Here is an 18,777-nt window from a genome sequence, read left to right as displayed (position 1 = left end):
TCGCTGGTCATTATATCCTTAATTTGGAGATATTGCACGGGTTTTTGGTTTGCACACTTTCTATTAAACCATCCTTTTTCCCTGAGACTTGGCGTGATCGCTTCCTTTTTAGTTGCTCACACCACCCGTCACAGTTTGTGAATGTCATTATTTATTGTTAAATTGTTTGTGTGTGTCTGTTACTGCCCTTTTCACAACAAAGCGGAAATACGTCACCGCCGGGTAAAACAAGTTCCGGTACTCGCAGAAGATAGTTGTTGTCAATTCACCTCAGCATGGAGCGTGTGTTTACTTCATCCCTGTCGTCGCTGCCGAGACTGAATTTTAAATATGTTTCCAGTATCGTTGGAGAACATTCAACAACGAACGGTTCCAAGTTAAATAGAGGCTACAAATTGTTTGTAGAATAATTTATTCACTTATACCAGGGTAAGCTAACACCAGCTAGCACTAGCTAGGTAACTAACTATTATTTAAGGTATAGCTAGTTCCATTAGTCATCCTACGGAGTGGTAAAACAGTCTATATTATTATGATATATATTATAATATTACATATTATACTGACAGCTTTAGTTAACAATATCTAGCTAGGTTAAGCTGGGCGTACACTGTGCGATTTTTGGCCCATTTTCAGCCGATTTTTCACTCGTGCGACTATTTTTGCGATCGGGCTGACTTTCGGCTCAATCGCGTGTCGTGCATCGTATAGTTTACACAGGTAAACGAGGAGCGATTCACACCTCACGACCAACGCCCGATCAGAAATCGCAGCGTCGCAAGAATATCAAACATGTTTGAAATTCAAATCGCTCCTCGTGAGAGTATCGCACTGTTCAAGCAGCTCCACGAGCCGACTCTCCCTGCGATTTAGTCGTAGTTTGAGCTGGAGCTGAGTATATGATTTAAAATATCGTACAGTGTACACCCAGCTTTAGCAAGCCAACGTCCCGTCAGCTCTTGATTGTTTGGTTTACATCAGTATCAATAAAGTTCATGACACACACCAAGTTATTACGTGTTATTGTTTATTCAGTGTCCAATATAGTCGACAGCATAGTGATGGTCAGAGCTGGATGCTAGCGGATCACAGCTAGTTTCAGAGCCGGTTTCAGTGGAACAGTTGCTGTCCGCATTTGAAAGAGCAAACTCTCGACTAGTAGATGTTCGTGGTGTACTGCCAGCCGAGAGCTTGCTCTTTTCTAGCTAGATGCTATCGGATCACGGCTAGAAGCTATCGGATCGGGGCTAGAAGCTATCGGACCGGGGCTAGAAGCTATCGGATCGGGGCTAGAAGCTAGCGAACCGGGGCTAGATGCTAGCGGGTAACAGATAGATGCTAGCGGACGTACGTGTACTCCCAGCCGAGAGCTTGATCTTTCAAACGCGGACAGCAACTGTTCCACTGAAACCGGCTGGGAACAGTAACAGTACTGGGGACAGTAACAGTACTGGGAACAGTAACAGTACTGGGGACAGTAACAGTACTGGGAACAGTAACAGTACTGGGAACAGTAACAGTACCGGGGACAGTAACAGGGAACAGCACCAACTTTTAGCCGCGAGCTTCCTGCTATGTAGTCTGCAGCAGTGAAATGCTGGCTACACACAAAAATGCTCCGTATCACAAAGTTTTCCCCTTCATCCCTCCTAATTGCACAAACCCATTTTCTTTTCTGCTCGTCGTCAGCCGGAAAACCGTAGAAACTGAGATACGACTGTTTTTGCTTCGAGATCGAGCACCCTGGTGCACTGCAAAAGCTCTTGTTATTGGACTCTGCCATTGTTTAATGTGTAACGGAAGTAACTTTACCCTGCGACGAGAGCTTCCGGAAGAAAAAATGCGGAAGTGTGAAAAGGGCCTATTGTGTAACTGCTACTGGCTGCTAAATATCCTTCAGGATCAATAAAGTATCTACCTACCTACCTACCTACCTACCTACCTACAAAATATATCCATTTCATGTTGATTTAGAACCAATAGATTGTGACCTATAAATTGTGCTGTTTGGATTGCCTGAAATTACAAGACAAAATGCAATGTCATAATTTCTGGCTGAATTAGGCTACTCATCACTAATCGTCACTAATCAATACTAACTGTGTTTACCTGTGTGACTATTTCATACTGTCCTTGAAGTTTTAAATAAACTGTTGCATTCTGAAAAGCATTAGGTTTTCTAAAAAAAAAAAAAAAAAAAAAACAATCCGTTTGAGCCTTAAATCAACTCTTCTTCAGCAAACTCGACGGACTTGACTCCATTCACTTCTTCCTGGCACTTTTCCAACTCGTCTAGCGTCATTAGGTGCTCCACTTATGGAAGTGTGTATGAAAAGGAAACTCCTCTCTGCTGCGCCTAAAGTGGTTGGTAATAGAGCGAACTAGTAACTCATTGAATCATAGATAAATAAACTAGATTTTTCAGCGTGAGAAATCGGATGTGTGGCGTGTGAAGACGTTCAAACGCGTGTGTCTCACGCTCATTGCGTGAGAGTTGGCAATCATTGATCTATATTAATATAGTAATATAGATCAATGTTGGCAACCCTGCCTCTGGTCACAAGACCAGTTCCCTCCACCAGGCCATGACTGCCCCTAGCTTTAAGCAGAGGGTTGTGATGGCAAAGCGAAAAAAAACAACATAGTTAAGAATTCGTATAAAAACGACTGAAACGCGAGAGGGTTAGTGAGGGAATTTGGGCTCCATAATGTTTGTGATACTTCGTCCCGTGCCTGTAGGAGGCGGCAGAGATCGTCGCGCGAGCTAAAGAGCAGCAGAGTTGCCAGGTTCGCGGCTTTCACGCCAAATTGGGCTTGTTTGAAAATCCAGCCGCGGGTAAAATTCTGGGGTCGCGGGGTGCGGTTTTTTGGGCTACTTTTGAGTTGGGCCACCGCGGGAGTTACAAGTCAACACAAAGAATCGATCGCGATATAATACTTAATTTGTCTCCGTTTTACACACTCGCCACCCCCCCCCCCCCGTCAACAACTTTGGGCTTTGGGCTGGTTTAGGCTGTTGAAGGGCGGGTTTTACACTGACTTTTTGCGGGATATTTTTGTAGGACCTGGCAACCCTGAAGAGCAGGAAAGCGCGCGGACGCACTGAGCAGCACCGCACGCGCACCAGGTCCGTGGCGTTTATTTTTAGTCCGTCGGTCTCTTTTTGGTTCTGTAGAATCACACCGCGATCTGTTACGTGCAATCTTAAACTTAAACAAGCGAAAGTGAAACTCTTATGAAATCAGCTACGTGACAGGATTCCTAATTATTTTTGAAGTACGCGCAGTGGTGGAGACAGTAATAAAGTTTATTACAAATACGTTAAAATGTAATAAGAAATATCTAAGCGACGTGTGTTTTGGTATTGGTTTGAGCTCATTTGATGACTTTGTAGTTGAAGTAAACCTTGTATGCATATGTTCTTGTGTTTAATCTTAAACTCACAAGTTAAAAGTATAACATTTATTAAATTAGACTATTTATTAAATTAAAGTGCCAATTCCTATCTTTATGTTAAAGTAAGGCGATGCAAATTAAGAATTCTAGCTAATATAGTTTACTACATATACCTTAAAATGTAAATATCGAAACAGCTATAAAAAGTAATATCGAAACAGCTGGTGTGTTGGTTTTGGTATGAGTTCAATTGGTGTTTTTTTCTTCATTTTGAACTGCAAAACAGAAAAAAACAACTGTCTCCGCCCTTCACAGTAATCCGCTGCGTGTGAGACCGTAAGTGTCTCTGCACAGTTACTGTACGGCTGCACGCGGGCTGAGCCCGGACGCACGCGCCGAGAGACCGCGCACGAGCCAGGCGCGCCCTCGGGGCTTTAGAGAGTTCACACACCGCGGGAAGGTGTCGCCGTCACAGCTCGGAGTGACATAGCGAATGATGGAGGTGTCCGGTGTTGGCCTGGCCACGTTAGGTGTTCCGGTGACGACAACCGCTGGTTTCTAAAACCTCAGGAGTGAGCGTGGGTGTCGCGCGAGGCGGCGAGGTGACCCCGGAGAGGCTCGCGAGGTCGCCAACACGGTAACTTAGTAACCGATGCTAGCCTGCTAGCCTGCTAGCGGTAACTAAAAGTGCGAGTCGGAGGTTTTTTCACGGTGTACCTGAAGATTTTAAGGGTTTATCTCGGAGACACCACACAACCGGAATACAAGCGTCAGCATCCAGCAACGTACAGTAAGTATGCGTAGACATTAACGACTGAATCCAGAAAGTAAATCTACATTAACCAGCTCTGTCAGTGAGGTAAAACTACATTAACCAGCTCTGTCAGTGAGGTAAAACTACATTAACCAGCTCTGTCAGTGAGGTAAAGCTACATTAACCAGCTCTGTCAGTGAGGTAAAACTACATTAACCAGCTCTGTCTGTGAGGTAAAACTACATTAACCAGCTCTGTCAGTGAGGTAAAACTACATTAACCAGCTCTGTCAGTGAGGTAAAACTACATTAGCCAGCTCTGTCAGTGAGGTAAAACTACAATAAACAGCTCTGTCAGTGAGGTAAAGCTACATTAACCAGCTCTTTCAGTGAGGTAAAGCTACATTAACCAGTTCTGTCAGTGAGGTAAAGCTACATTAACCAGCTCTGTCAGGGGAGTAAAACTACATTAACCAGCTCTGTCAGTGAGGTAAAACTACAATAACCAGCTCTGTCTGTGAGGTAAAGCTACATTAACCAGCTCTGTCAGTGAGGTAAAACTACATTAACCAGCTCTGTCTGTGAGGTAAAACTACATTAACCAGCTCTATCAGGGGAGTAAAACTACATTAACCAGCTCTGTCAGGGGAGTAAAACTACATTAACCAGCTCTGTCAGTGAGGTAAAGCTACATTAACCAGCTCTGTCAGGGGAGTAAAACTACATTAACCAGCTCTGTCTGTGAGGTAAAACTACATTAACCAGCTCTGTCAGTGAGGTAAAGCTACATTAACCAGCTCTGTCAGGGGAGTAAAACTACATTAACCAGCTCTGTCTGTGAGGTAAAACTACATTAACCAGCTCTGTCAGTGAGGTAAAACTACATTAACCAGCTCTGTCTGTGAGGTAAAACTACATTAACCAGCTCTGTCAGTGAGGTAAAACTACATTAACCAGCTCTGTCTGTGAGGTAAAGCTACATTAACCAGCTCTGTCAGTGAGGTAAAACTACATTAACCAGCTCTGTCAGTGAGGTAAAACTACATTAACCAGCTCTGTCTGTGAGGTAAAACTACATTAACCAGCTCTGTCAGTGAGGTAAAACTACAATAACCAGCTCTGTCTGTGAGGTAAAGCTACATTAACCAGCTCTGTCAGTGAGGTAAAACTACATTAACCAGCTCTGTCTGTGAGGTAAAACTACATTAACCAGCTCTATCAGGGGAGTAAAACTACATTAACCAGCTCTGTCAGGGGAGTAAAACTACATTAACCAGCTCTGTCAGTGAGGTAAAGCTACATTAACCAGCTCTGTCAGGGGAGTAAAACTACATTAACCAGCTCTGTCTGTGAGGTAAAACTACATTAACCAGCTCTGTCAGTGAGGTAAAGCTACATTAACCAGCTCTGTCAGGGGAGTAAAACTACATTAACCAGCTCTGTCTGTGAGGTAAAACTACATTAACCAGCTCTGTCAGTGAGGTAAAACTACATTAACCAGCTCTGTCTGTGAGGTAAAACTACATTAACCAGCTCTGTCAGTGAGGTAAAACTACATTAACCAGCTCTGTCAGTGAGGTAAAGCTACATTAACCAGCTCTGTCAGGGGAGTAAAACTACATTAACCAGCTCTGTCTGTGAGGTAAAACTACATTAACCAGCTCTGTCTGAGGTAAAACTACATTAACCAGCTCTGTCAATGAGGTAAAACTACAATAACCAGCTCTGTCTGTGAGGTAAAACTACATTAACCAGCTCTGTCAGGGAGGTAAAACTACATTAACCAGCTCTGTCAGTGAGGTAAATCTACATTAACCAGCTCTGTCAGGGAGGTAAAACTACATTAACCAGCTCTGACAGTGAGGTAAAACTACATTAACCAGCTCTGACAGTGAGGTAAAGCTACATTAACCAGCTCTGTCAGTGAGGTAAAACTACATTAACCAGCTCTGTCAGGGGAGTAAAACTACATTACATTATATAACTTGGCGTTGGTTGTAAAGATTCAGAATTTACAATGTCATAATATTAAACTTCTCATTTTTGGTGGCTTTTATAAACTATTGCTTTATAAACAATTTTTATGAACTATTTTTTATAAACTTTTGTCCATCTTTATTACATTTTCTTTTGTAAATAGACTATAAGTTTGCGGGCAAGTTGATCATTATTTGCTTTAGAATGAGGAAGAATGTGGGCATTTCAACACTAAATTCTCATAGTGTTCTCACGGTTTTCCCCATTTTTTAAAGCTGGTCTTTGTCACAAGCACTTGCTATTAACTTGCAGTAAGTCAGTTGAAAACTGTTTCCCGTTTGTCATCAAAAAATGAAATGCTGCTGTCTGAATTGTGGCGATGCTTATGTGATTACGAGAACCTCTGTGAACCGTTGCTCCAAAGCTTATATGGAAAAGGGAGTGTTGGCATTTATGACAATGTCTCATTGCAAGTGCACTTTCGCTTTTGATAGCTGGGAGCAAGGACAGAGGAAAGAGTCGTTTGTAATCCCGAGCCGCAGCTCGATGAGGGTGGAAGAAGAGAACTGAAGAGGGGACGTTGACGTAAAGAATAACACAGTCCCAGCAGCCACCGGTATGTATTCTGACATGATCCACTGTATTGATGCATTAATAAAAAAATTTTTAAAAAAGCTAACAGATTGGCCTGTCAGCTCACCGAGGTAGAGTGTAGGCTAGCTGACGTACCTATGCACAAATCAAAGCTGCCTGTAGACTAGCTTATGGTTTGTATATTGATAGATTGATTGCTACATGATCAGGGAGAGAGATCAGTCACAAAGGCCTCCTGGAAATAGTCATGTTTTACAAGAAAGAGGAACTGGAAAGGAAACTAAAACACAGACAGGCAGACAGATAGACACAAACTGAAGAACACAGATTGACACAGGCAGACAGTCAGATTGTAATTTTGCTCATCAGGGATTCTGTGTCATCCAAAGCAGTCTGTCCAGGTGCACTTTGTTAGTGAACCGCCTCAGATGCAGGTGTGTTAGGGACTGACTGAAACAGGCTGCGGAGGGCTAGGACAGACAGGAATGTTGCCATGGAAATTCAATTACTGCAAGTAATTCCTCTCAAGGAGGGGGCAGCAACAGAGGCCACTGAGAGACTTGAAGGAGTGGCGGCATTAGTGAACTTAGAATGCAGCTAAAGAGATCCTGTCCTAAAGAGATCCTATCCTGAGGAGAACATATCCTAAAGAGATCCTATCATAAGGAGATCGTCTCAATGTGGAGTATCACAGGACTTCAGAAATGCTTGTAATTTCTCCACTGTCAGTGAAAATGACACATTCGATACAGCCTTAATTCTTTCCTTTCAAAGAAAAGGGGATGCCCCTAAAGACATGGTTCCCTCATGCGGTCTTTAGTAGTCCGCTGGACATTCATAACTCAGGCAGATGTGGGTTTAATCGTGGGCTCTGGGCCTACAGTGGTCAAATAAAATCAAATCAAATTTTATTTATATAGCGCTTTTTACAACAGTTGTTGTCACAAAGCAGCTTTACAAGTGGCGAGTCCTAGCCCCCAGTGAGCAAGCCAAAGGCGACAGTGGCAAGGAAAAACTCCCTAGTTTTTGCATGAGGAAGAAACCTTGAGAGGAACCAAGACTCAGGGGGGGAGCCCATCCTCCTCTGGCCGACACCGGTCACCATGACAACAACAACAATATAGACAGAATGTAGACAGAATGTAAAAGATGCAATAATGTCCATTTAGACAGAATATAAAAGATGTAATAATGTCCATCATGGTGTAGGCATCCGGTTAGGCAGGAGGTGGCCGGCCCAGGATGGATCGCTTGTCTCTCCTCATCTCATTATTCCTCAAGCAGGCGGGCAGCCATGTGGAGAAATGAAACAGGGAAAATTAGCTCTGTATGAGGACATGTACAGGACAGGTAAAATTATAAACATTTCTGGAGTGTGGCAGCAACTCCGGCACTAAGTTAAATTATTACAGCCTAGCTAAAAAAGGCAGAACCAGAAGGTAACATAGGCTTGGGGGCATTCTGAGACAATGGCATCCGTCCACTGCACCGTCAACAAACTTGAGTGACCACAAGCAGTGACAGGATGACAGCACCAGCACCCCAGTCTACCATAAAACCCTTCGTCTATGAACCCCTGGATCTGTACCTTTATCTAAGGGGGATATTAATTATCAAACGCTAGACTAAATAAGTGGGTTTTCAACCTAGATTTAAAGATTGTGACTGTGTCAAGAGTCCCGGACACATTTAGGAAGATTATTCCAAAGCTGGGGGGCCTTATAAGAAAAGGCTCTTCCCCCTGGTGTTACCTTGTTAATTTGTGGAACTAATAACAGACCAGCACCCTGTGATCTTAGTTGACGTGGGGGTTCATAGTAGGAAATAAGTTCCTGGAGGTATTCAGGAGCAAGCCCGTGTAGTGCTTTATATGCTAATAATAGAATTTTAAAATCAATACGAAATTTAACTGGGAGCCAATGCAGGGCTGATAGGACTGGTCTACAGTGGTGTAGTTTAGAACTACGCAGACATCCTGGCCTGCAGACAGCACAGCAATGCACATGGAATTTTGCATGGTCTTTTAAAATTAAAAAACATTTTTTTATATATAAAGGTATTATTATTATTATTATTATTATTATTATTATTGCAAAGTTATGCAAAAACATGTAATAAAACAACAAGCCAACAAACCAAATCTTCAGCACGTGTTTGAGTATTACTGTAAAATATGCTGAGAGTATCAGTAGTTCTCAAGTTATCGTGGTAGGGAAACGGGGACCATAGGAATGCCAATCTACAATAACTGAACCCCTGTGTTGTTCAGTCTAGAATGACTGTACCCCCTGTGTTGTTCAGTCTACAATAACTGAACCCCCCCCCCCCCCCTGTTGTTCAGTCTACAATAACTGAACCCCCCCCCCCCCCCCCCCGTGTTGTTCAGTCTAGAATAACTGAACCCCTTGTGTTGTTCAGTCTAGAATGACTGAACCCCCTGTGTTGTTCAGTCTACAATAACTGAACCCCCTGTGTTGTTCAGTCTACAATAACTGAACCCCCGGTGTTCATCAACCTTTGTGGTTTTAAGGACTCTTGCTGTTGTGCATGTTGTCTGAGTGCGTGCACACATGCTCCTCACGTAAGTTTGAAGGCATGTGCACCACGTGTGTCATTGGACAGCTAGTCTGACATTTTCTTCCTGGTGTCAAATGACATTCTCAGTCAAACCTGCCCGGGAGAGACGAAGCTCCGCCCACAGCGGTGGCATCCGCCAGCTGCATCGTGGATCCCGTCCTGGTGTGTGTGTGATAGTGTGTGTGTGTGTGTGTGATAGTGTGTGTGTGTGATAGTGGAAGGCTCCCTGCCTTTCTCCTCCTGAGATAAGGCGGGGTCAGCTACGCTGCCCAGCTGTACCCGCTGAGATAACACTCCAGACAAACAGGGACGCAGTGTTTGGGTGTGTTTATCACTTAGAGTGGAGAGTTGTTTCTGTGGTTTCTAAATAATAACCACCGTATTTGAGTTGCTTTGCCTCACTTGAGCTAACACAGGCTTTATTACTGTGTGTTTTTGTGTTTGGTCTGGAAGCAAGCAAAAGGTCGTGGTGTTTGTGTTTGTGATAGCCATTGTAGAGTCTGTGGTTTAAAGAAGCAGTTGAAGTGAGACATTAATGCAACATTAGAATAAAAAGTCATTAAACACACAGGACAGCGGAGCAGCAGGCGTTTGGGTCCCGTAGCGCTCAGATGTCAGGGCATCCTCCAGGATGGCCACCTGTCCTGCTACACACAGGATGGCCACCTGTCCTGCTACACACAGGATGGCCACCTGTCCTGCTACACACAAGATGGCCACCTGTCCTGCTACACACAGGATGGCCACCTGTCCTGCTACACACAAGATGGCCACCTGTCCTGCTACACACAGGATGGCCACCTGTCCTGCTACACACAGGATGGCCACCTGTCCTGCTACACACAGGATGGCCACCTGTCCTGCTACACACAGGATGGCCACCTGTCCTGCTACACACAGGATGGCCATCTGTCCTGCTACACACAGGATGGCCACCTGTCCTGCTACACACAGGATGGCCACCTGTCCTGCTACACACAAAATGGCCACCTGTCCTGCTACACACAGGATGGCCACCTGTCCTGCTACACACAGGATGGCCACCTGTCCTGCTACACACAGGATGGCCACCTGTCCTGCTACACACAGGATAGCCACCTGTCCTGCTACACACAAGATGGCCACCTGTCCTGCTACACACAGGATGGCCACCTGTCCTGCTACACACAGGATGGCCACCTGTCCTGCTACACACAGGATGGCCACCTGTCCTGCTACACACAAGATGGCCACCTGTCCTGCTACACACAGGATGGCCACCTGTCCTGCTACACACAGGATGGCCACCTGTCCTGCTACACACAGGATGGCCACCTGTCCTGCTACACACAAGATGGCCACCTGTCCTGCTACACACAGGATGGCCACCTGTCCTGCTACACACAGGATGGCCATCTGTCCCGCTACACACAGGATGGCCACCTGTCCCGCTACACACAGGATGGCCACCTGTCCTGCTACACACAGGATGGCCACCTGTCCTGCTACACACAAGATGGCCACCTGTCCTGCTACACACAGGATGGCCACCTGTCCTGCTACACACAGGATGGCCATCTGTCCCGCTACACACAGGATGGCCACCTGTCCTGCTACACACAGGATGGCCACCTGTCCTGCTACACACAGGATGGCCATCTGTCCTGCTACACACAGGATGGCCACCTGTCCTGCTACACACAGGATGGCCACCTGTCTTGCTACACACAGGATGGCCACATGTCCTGCTACACACAGGATGGCCATCTGTCCTTCAACACACCTGTCCTTGTAGATTTGCGTTTGAAAAATATGTCAAACACTCTTTGCCCTCTAATACCGGACAGTGTAAATATGCTCATCTGTAAATAAAATAGACCACTACATTGCAAGAAGCTCTTGCAAACAATGATGACTCTTTGGCCAGAATTCATGAATGGTTTGATCTAATTATAATGTTGACTATGTATCTTGAGTAGTAAAACAAATCTATTAGCTTCACAATGTTTATTTTTCTCATCTTGAATATTTTTCATTTTGTTCACTTTTTTCTTTAGATTGTGTTTTTCTGTGGAATTCTGTTAGCCATGTGGTCTTATCAAAGATGTAGGATTGTCTGATGTTTCCAGTAAGTTGTGGAGATGTTTCAGAACCACTCTACCTGAACGCAGACAGACCTCACAGAGGTCACGCTGGAACACACGGGTGCATCCCGAGGTTCTGGTCACGTCCCGCCGCTCCTGACCGCTGGAAATGCAGCCCTCGGGGATCACCGCGTCGTGGTTGTCCACGGTGAAAAGCCAGCGAGCTTCATGGCGTGATGTCTGAAACGAAGAGATGGTTGGCGTCATTCGTCTGAGGGCTGCAGCCAGTGGCGGATGTCTTTGCCGTGGTTACGCAGGCGAGCAGACAGCCTATTGAGGGGACTTTGTGGGGACGTCCCCAACCTGCCTCACTAATGACGCCTGATGGCTGACTGTTTCCTGACAAGGTGACAGGCCACAGAGATTTGACGAAGACCTTGATTTGCTTGGAACATGGGATGGTGATATTTCAGTGATTTAGTAGCTGTACTGTGTGGTTGAGATGGTGTCAAGGTGTCCTGATAACAAGCTTTGTTTTGTCTAAGAACACCTACGAGCCTGAGAATAATCGTCATTGTAAATGTCAGAATATTCAGTACCCTGGCAACATGCTTGATGGATGTAGTCCACTGATATCAGAATACTCAGGAGTATTGTACTCAGGAGGAGTATTCTACACTGGATGAGTATTCTACTGCCATGGAGCAGGAATAAGCCCTGGGGACACTGCACTACATTTGATTCTTTCAGACAAATTAACAGAGACCAAACAAAACAGAGGGACCCTAACGTGGATGTGCAGCTACAGGCCTGGTGGAGAACTCTTTGTGTGTGTGTGTGTGTGTGTGCGCGCGTGTGTGTGTGATACTGAGTGTCCTTGGAGAGTCCCTGTTGCAGAGTTTGTTTGGAAATCCACATTGGGAAACTGATGTGTTGAGTTCGGGTCCACAGATGTTCACGGCGTGTTCCTGGAACACAGCACCTGTGATCATAGCGTCACCTGTGATCTCAGCGTCACCTGTGATCTCAGTGTCACCTGTGATCTCAGCGTCACCTGTGATCATAGCGTCACCTGTGATCTCAGCGTCACCTGTGATCATAGCGTCACCTGTGATCATAGCGTCACCTGTGATCTCAGCGTCACCTGTGATCATAGCGTCACCTGTGATCATAGCGTCACCTGTGATCTCAGCGTCACCTGTGATCATAGCGTCACCTGTGATCTCAGCGTCACCTGTGATCATAGCGTCACCTGTGATCATAGCGTCACCTGTGATCTCAGCGTCACCTGTGATCTCAGTGTCACCTGTGATCTCAGTGTCACCTGTGATCTCAGCGTCACCTGTGATCTCAGTGTCACCTGTGATCATAGCGTCACCTGTGATCTCAGCGTCACCTGTGATCTCAGCGTCACCTGTGATCATAGCGTCACCTGTGATCTCAGCGTCACCTGTGATCTCAGCGTCACCTGTGATCTCAGCGTCACCTGTGATCTCAGCGTCACCTGTGATCTCAGCGTCACCTGTGATCTCAGCGTCACCTGTGATCATAGCGTCACCTGTGATCTCAGCGTCACCTGTGATCTCAGCGTCACCTGTGATCATAGCGTCACCTGTGATCATAGCGTCACCTGTGATCTCAGCGTCACCTGTGATCTCAGCGTCACCTGTGATCTCAGCGTCACCTGTGATCTCAGCGTCACCTGTGATCTCAGCGTCACCTGTGATCTCAGCGTCACTGTTGTTCATTGCAACAAGCTACATCTGTAACTCAGATTCTGATGGAAAAGGCTGAAAATATAATTCAGTTCTGCTCTCAAAAGCATCCTCAACACAAAGGTCCCTCCTCAACTCCAGGGTAATACTCATTCTGGACCTGCTACAGAAGTCTTTAACTGGAGAGGTTCTCACATTCTGTCATGCCCGAGCACGTGTTTCTGGGTAACAAAGCCCACACATGCATCTAGGCTTTCGTTTCCTGTTCAGTTTGCAGTCACACCGCAAAAGCCACAAAATGACCACCGGGGGTGCCAGAGAGCAGGGGGTTGGGGCGGGGTGGGACAGGGTGAGGGGGGTGAGAGGGGTGGGGGGGCAGAGAACAAGAAGAGGTTGTTCTTTGAAGAAGTGGTGGCATTGAGCTGCTCTTGTTTTGATCTGGAGGGCAGAAATTCCAGTTCTGTTTCCCTAATATGCACATCATGAGGGCAAATCACAAGCCTGTTTACAAACTGACATACTTAAAAAAAACACTGGTTTAGTTTAGCTAGTGTTTAAATACACTTAAACCAAACAGACTAGTGCTAAATACTCTTAACCCAAACAGGTTAATGTTCGTATTTGTTTGGTGAATACCGATATGATACCGGTAATGGATATCAGCCCGATACTGGTCTCATTTACTCGTACTGTCCTACAAGGCTCAGATACCAAACCATGTGTCTCACGATGTTCCGCTAATTAAGAGACGACCCCAAATGTCGGCGATATGGAAGAACTTCTCCATTAATGATTTAAGCTCCATTTGACTTAAAATGTCACAGGATGAAATATCGTCTTATCGCTTCCTGATACTGACTGATAAAACCATGTTGGTTTTACAAATGAAAATGGTATAGATGCAATCCTAGTAAAAACTACAGCACTTTTTACTTTGTGAAGCAGTTATGGACTCAAGGATCCTGTAATTTTAAATCAGTCCTGTGACAGACCCAGAGCAGCAGGCCCACCCAGGTCTGGGGGGTGATGCTTTCAGAAAGTACATTTGTGTGTGTTTTGCAAGTAGAGACTGCAGACATGTGCTGAGATTTTCCACCAGTGCCCACTCTACTTGCAAAAAATTCAACAATCTGTCTATCTCTTCATTTCTCTCTGTTTTCTCTCTCCTCTCTCTCTCTCTCTCTCTCTCTCTCTCTCTCTCTCTCTCTCTCTCTCTCTCTCTTCAGCCTGGTTGGATAGTGGGGGAGTTCTGGCGTAAGAACGGTGTGTGTGTGTGTTGAGGATTTGTCACACTTCTTTCTGGGAATATGTGGCTATTGCTTCCTGGTTCACTGCTCTCTCACAGGCTGGTCAGGGTTTGTTTCAATTCCTGTTAAAGTTGCAGGTTTTGGTTAAAGATCTTAACATCTGTTTGGGTGTGTGCGTGTGTGTGTGTGTGTGCGTGTGTGTGTGTGTGTGTGTGTGTGTGTGTGCGTGAGAGAGAGAGAGAACAGATTGTGTGGGTTGTGTATTGTGTAAATGATATTGGATCCTTTCCCACTATGTCAAACAAAGTAAATTCACAAACATCTAAACACACACACACACACACACACACACACACACCCATAGTAAAATTAAACACTTTTCTGGCTAATCCCAGGTGTAAAATATCACATTGTGCTTTTGAGTCCTTTTCATTTTGATGTTTTCTTCCTCAGAACTACACAGAGAATAACTGCTGCTTTTCTTTCCCACCGTCTCTTCATCTGTGTCCTGGGTGGTGCAGGCAGGTTCAGCTGGTCGCTAATTGCATCATCGCAGGGTGGACACAGGCCTGCTTGTTTTAGGGTGCTGGTGCAGTGCCTTTATAATGCCTTCTACCAAGCAGACGCAAACTCGCACAGTCTCCCACTCGTGAGGGACAGCTGTAGTTAGCTGTAGTCATGAGGGACAGCTGTAGTTAGCTGTAGTCATGAGGGACAGCTGGAGTGAGCTGTAGTCATGAGGGACAGCTGTAGTTAGCTGTAGTCATGAGGGACAGCTGTAGTTAGTTGTAGTCATGAGGGACAGCTGTAATTAGCTGTAGTCAAGAGGGACAGCTGGAGTGAGCTGTAGTCATGAGGGACAGCTGTAGTTAGCTGTAGTCATGAGGGACAGCTGTAGTTAGCTGTAGTCATGAGGGACATCTGTAGGTTGCTGTAGTCATGAGGGACAGCTGTAGTTAGCTGTAGTCAAGAGGGACAGCTGGAGTGAGCTGTAGTCATGAGGGACAGCTGTAGTTAGCTGTAGTCATGAGGGACAGCTGTAGTTAGCTGTAGTCATGAGGGACAGCGGTAATTAGCTGTAGTCAAGAGGGACAGCTGGAGTGAGCTGTAGTCATGAGGGACAGCTGTAATTAGCTGTAGTCATGAGGGACAGCTGTAGGTTGCTGTAGTCATGAGGGACAGCTGTAGTTAGCTGTAGTCAAGAGGGACAGCTGGAGTGAGCTGTAGTCAAGAGGGACAGCTGTAGTTAGCTGTAGTCATGAGGGACAGCTGTAGTTAGCTGTAGTCATGAGGGACAGCTGTAATTAGCTGTAGTCAAGAGGGACAGCTGGAGTGAGCTGTAGTCATGAGGGACAGCTGTAATTAGCTGTAGTCATGAGGGACAGCTGTAGTTAGCTGTAGTCATGAGGGACAGCTGTAGTTAGCTGTAGTCATGAGGGACAGCTGTAGTTAGTTGTAGTCATGTGGGACAGCTGTAGTTAGCTGTAGTCATGAGGGACAGCTGTAATTAGTTGTAGTCATGAGGGACAGCTGTAATTAGTTGTAGTCATGAGGGACAGCTGTAGTTAGCTGTAGTCATGAGGGACAGCTGTAGTTAGCTGTAGTCATGAGGGACAGCTGTAGTTAGCTGTAGTCATGAGGGACAGCTGTAATTAGCTGTAGTCATGAGGGACAGCTGTAGTTAGCTGTAGTCATGAGGGACAGCTGTAATTAGCTGCAGTCATGAGGGACAGCTGTAGTTAGCTGTAGTCATGAGGGACAGCTGTAATTAGCTGTAGTCATGAGGTACAGCTGTAGTTAGCTGTAGTCATGAGGGACAGCTGTAGTTAGCTGTAGTCATGAGGGACAGCTGTAGTTAGCTGTAGTCATGAGGGACAGCTGTAATTAGCTGTAGTCAAGAGGGACAGCTGTAGTTAGCTGTAGTCATGAGGGACAGCTGTAGTTAGCTGTAGTCATGAGGGACAGCTGTAGTTAGCTGTAGTCATGAGGGACAGTTGGGGTGTGTGTAACAGCTATAGTTGTGTGTGATGTAGCTGTAGCAGGGGGAGACTACTGTAGATGTGTGGTAGTTACAGTGTGTGATCACCTGTGTGCTACAGCTATAGCACTGTGTGGGGGTTTGAACAGTGCGACGAATCAAGTGAATCTTGATACAGCATTGATACAGCTTCCACTCATGCAGAGTACTTGCAGGTTCACGTTTGACCCCCCTGCTAAGCAACACACTATAGCTGTCAATCACCTCATCATCACACCCCCTAAAATATCCTTATGTAACTTCAGTAAAACACATTTGTTGTAAAGAAACATATTGGGAGAGTTAATAATGTGAGGGCGACTGATGGAACTTATTTCTGGTTGGGACCACAGAATTCAGTCTCTGCCCCAAATGACTGTATTTCATAAGCTGTCCATGTCCTCTTGGTCTTGTTTTGGTTATTTCAAGCGTGTCCTTCTGCCATATGTTCCGGAGATGGTTGGTTTCTGCTTTAATCCCTCTGTAGTGCACATGTTGAAACTTTTTTTCAGTGTGTGTCTTGCACAATTGCTTTGGCTATGTGCAAAACAAACGTCTCCTTGTCTCTGCCACGCCCCCCTACAGGTGGATGACACAGTGTGACCCCACATGGCCTGGACTGAGTTTGTGGCCATGGAGACGTCATCTTGTCCCAGCTTGCCCCAGCAGAATGGTGACGTGGCACCGCTCAAAGCAGCCTGTAGCGCCGCCCTGCAGGTACAGCTGTACTACTGCAGCCACGGGCAGCACAGCAGCGACTGCCCAACTCTTGTGTACCCACCTGGAGACTATGTGGCAGAAGAACTGTGCATCAAGGCAGCTAAAGAGTGTGGTAAGTGTGTGTGTGTGTGTGTGTGTGTGTGTGTGTGTGTGTGTGTGTGTGTGTGTGTGAGAGAGAGAGAGAGAAATTAGGTTTTATTATGAAGGTCATGAGAGCCAGGAATGTCCAGAAGTCTGCAGTAAGTCTGAGACTGCTTACCGGTCTCAGCATGTTTGACACGTCACACGCTGCACAGGTGTGTTCTGGGAGTGCTGATGAAGCCCAATATTTACCTGATCCAGGTACGGGAGTGTTGATGGAAGGCCTTCCCTGCCACATCAGACATTTGCCATGGTGAATCATGCCTTCAGAACTGAATCATACTTTCAGAAGTAAACTATGCCATCAGAACTGAATCAGTGACATGGGTGGACAAATGTCTTTAGATAGGACAGTTACAGTTGTGATCAAATTTATTCAACCCCCACTGAAATAAAGTGTTTTGGCCAGTTTGACATTGATTTTGATCATTTCAGTCATCTTATTTACAATTATATCAAAGAGGCACTTATAAATTAGACAAACATAACATAATATTTATGATGGAATAACCACAAATGTCTTTACTGTGCTCACATCATTATCAGTTTTATTCAACCCCCTAGTGACATTATTTTTTAGTACTTAGTACAACATCCTTTTCCAGTTATGACAGCTTTCAAGCGTGAAGCATAGCTTGACACAAGTGTCTTGCAGCGACCTATGGGTATCTTAGCCCATTCTTCATGGGCAAAAGCCTCCAGTTCAGTCACATTCTTAGGCTTGCGCACTGCAACTGCCTTCTTTAGGTCCCACCAGAGGTTCTCAATTGGATTTAAGTCTGGTGATTGCGATGGCCACTCTAGAATGTTCCAGCCTTTCATGTTCAACCATGCTCTAGTGGACTTGGATGTGTGCTTCGGATCATTGTCCTGTTGGAAGGTCCAACGTCTCCCAAGCCGCAGGTTTATGACTGACTCCATCACATTTTCCTCCAAGATCTCCTGGTACTGAAGGGAATTCATGGTACCCTGCACACGTTGAAGCTTTCCTGTACCATTAGAAGCAAAACAGCCCCAAAGCATAATTGACCCCCCGCCATGCTTCACAGTAGGCAAGGTGTTCTTTTGTTCATAAGCCTGGTTCTTCCTTCTCCAAACATAGCGCTGGTCCATTGTCCCAAACAGTTCTAATTTAGTTTCATCTGACCACAGTACACTGTTCCAAAACCTTTGTGGCTTGTCCACATGACTTTTGGCATACTGCAGTCGACTTTTCTTGTTCTTTGGAGTCAGCAAGGGGGTGCGTCTGGGCGTTCTGGCATGGAGGTCTTCGTTATGCAGTGCGCGCCTTATTGTCTGAGCTGAAACTTCAGTGCCCACATCTGACAGGTCTTTTTTCAGTTCCTTAGCAGTCACGCGGGGATTTTTCTCCACATTACGCTTCAGGTAGCGCACAGCAGTCATGGTCAGGATCTTCTTTCTGCCACGACCAGGTAACGTTTCCACTGTGCCCTTTAACTTGAACTTGCGAATGATACTTCCGATAGTGTCTCTTGGAATATTTAACAACTTCGCAATCTTTTTATATCCATTGCCATTCTTGTGAAGAGCAATAACCTCTTCTCTTGTCTTCTGGG

At 45.6% G+C, this 18,777-nt stretch overlaps 2 protein-coding genes across 2 annotated transcripts in view; one reads left to right on the top strand and one right to left on the bottom strand.

Moving 5' to 3' along the window:
- Positions 1–3,125: 3,125 nt before the first annotated feature.
- The window catches only part of jak2a (Janus kinase 2a), a 37,909-nt gene continuing 22,257 nt past the window's right edge, over positions 3,126–18,777 (top strand). The window contains exons 1-3 of the mRNA XM_076993015.1: positions 3,126–4,186; positions 6,621–6,742; positions 16,925–17,171. Of these exons, the coding sequence (XP_076849130.1) occupies positions 16,949–17,171 (223 nt within the window). The 5' untranslated portion in view covers positions 3,126–4,186; positions 6,621–6,742; positions 16,925–16,948. The remainder of the gene's footprint in view (positions 4,187–6,620; positions 6,743–16,924; positions 17,172–18,777) is intronic.
- Positions 10,994–18,777, bottom strand: part of plgrkt (plasminogen receptor, C-terminal lysine transmembrane protein) — a 45,394-nt gene continuing 37,610 nt past the window's right edge. Inside the window, exon 6 of the transcript XR_013125738.1 lies at positions 10,994–11,600. The gene's annotated coding sequence lies outside the window, so the exon portion shown is untranslated. The remainder of the gene's footprint in view (positions 11,601–18,777) is intronic.

Source organism: Brachyhypopomus gauderio, unplaced genomic scaffold, assembly GCF_052324685.1.
Source record: "Brachyhypopomus gauderio isolate BG-103 unplaced genomic scaffold, BGAUD_0.2 sc102, whole genome shotgun sequence".
Taxonomy (NCBI): domain Eukaryota; kingdom Metazoa; phylum Chordata; class Actinopteri; order Gymnotiformes; family Hypopomidae; genus Brachyhypopomus; species Brachyhypopomus gauderio.
This window is presented reverse-complemented; position numbering and strand designations above follow the sequence as displayed.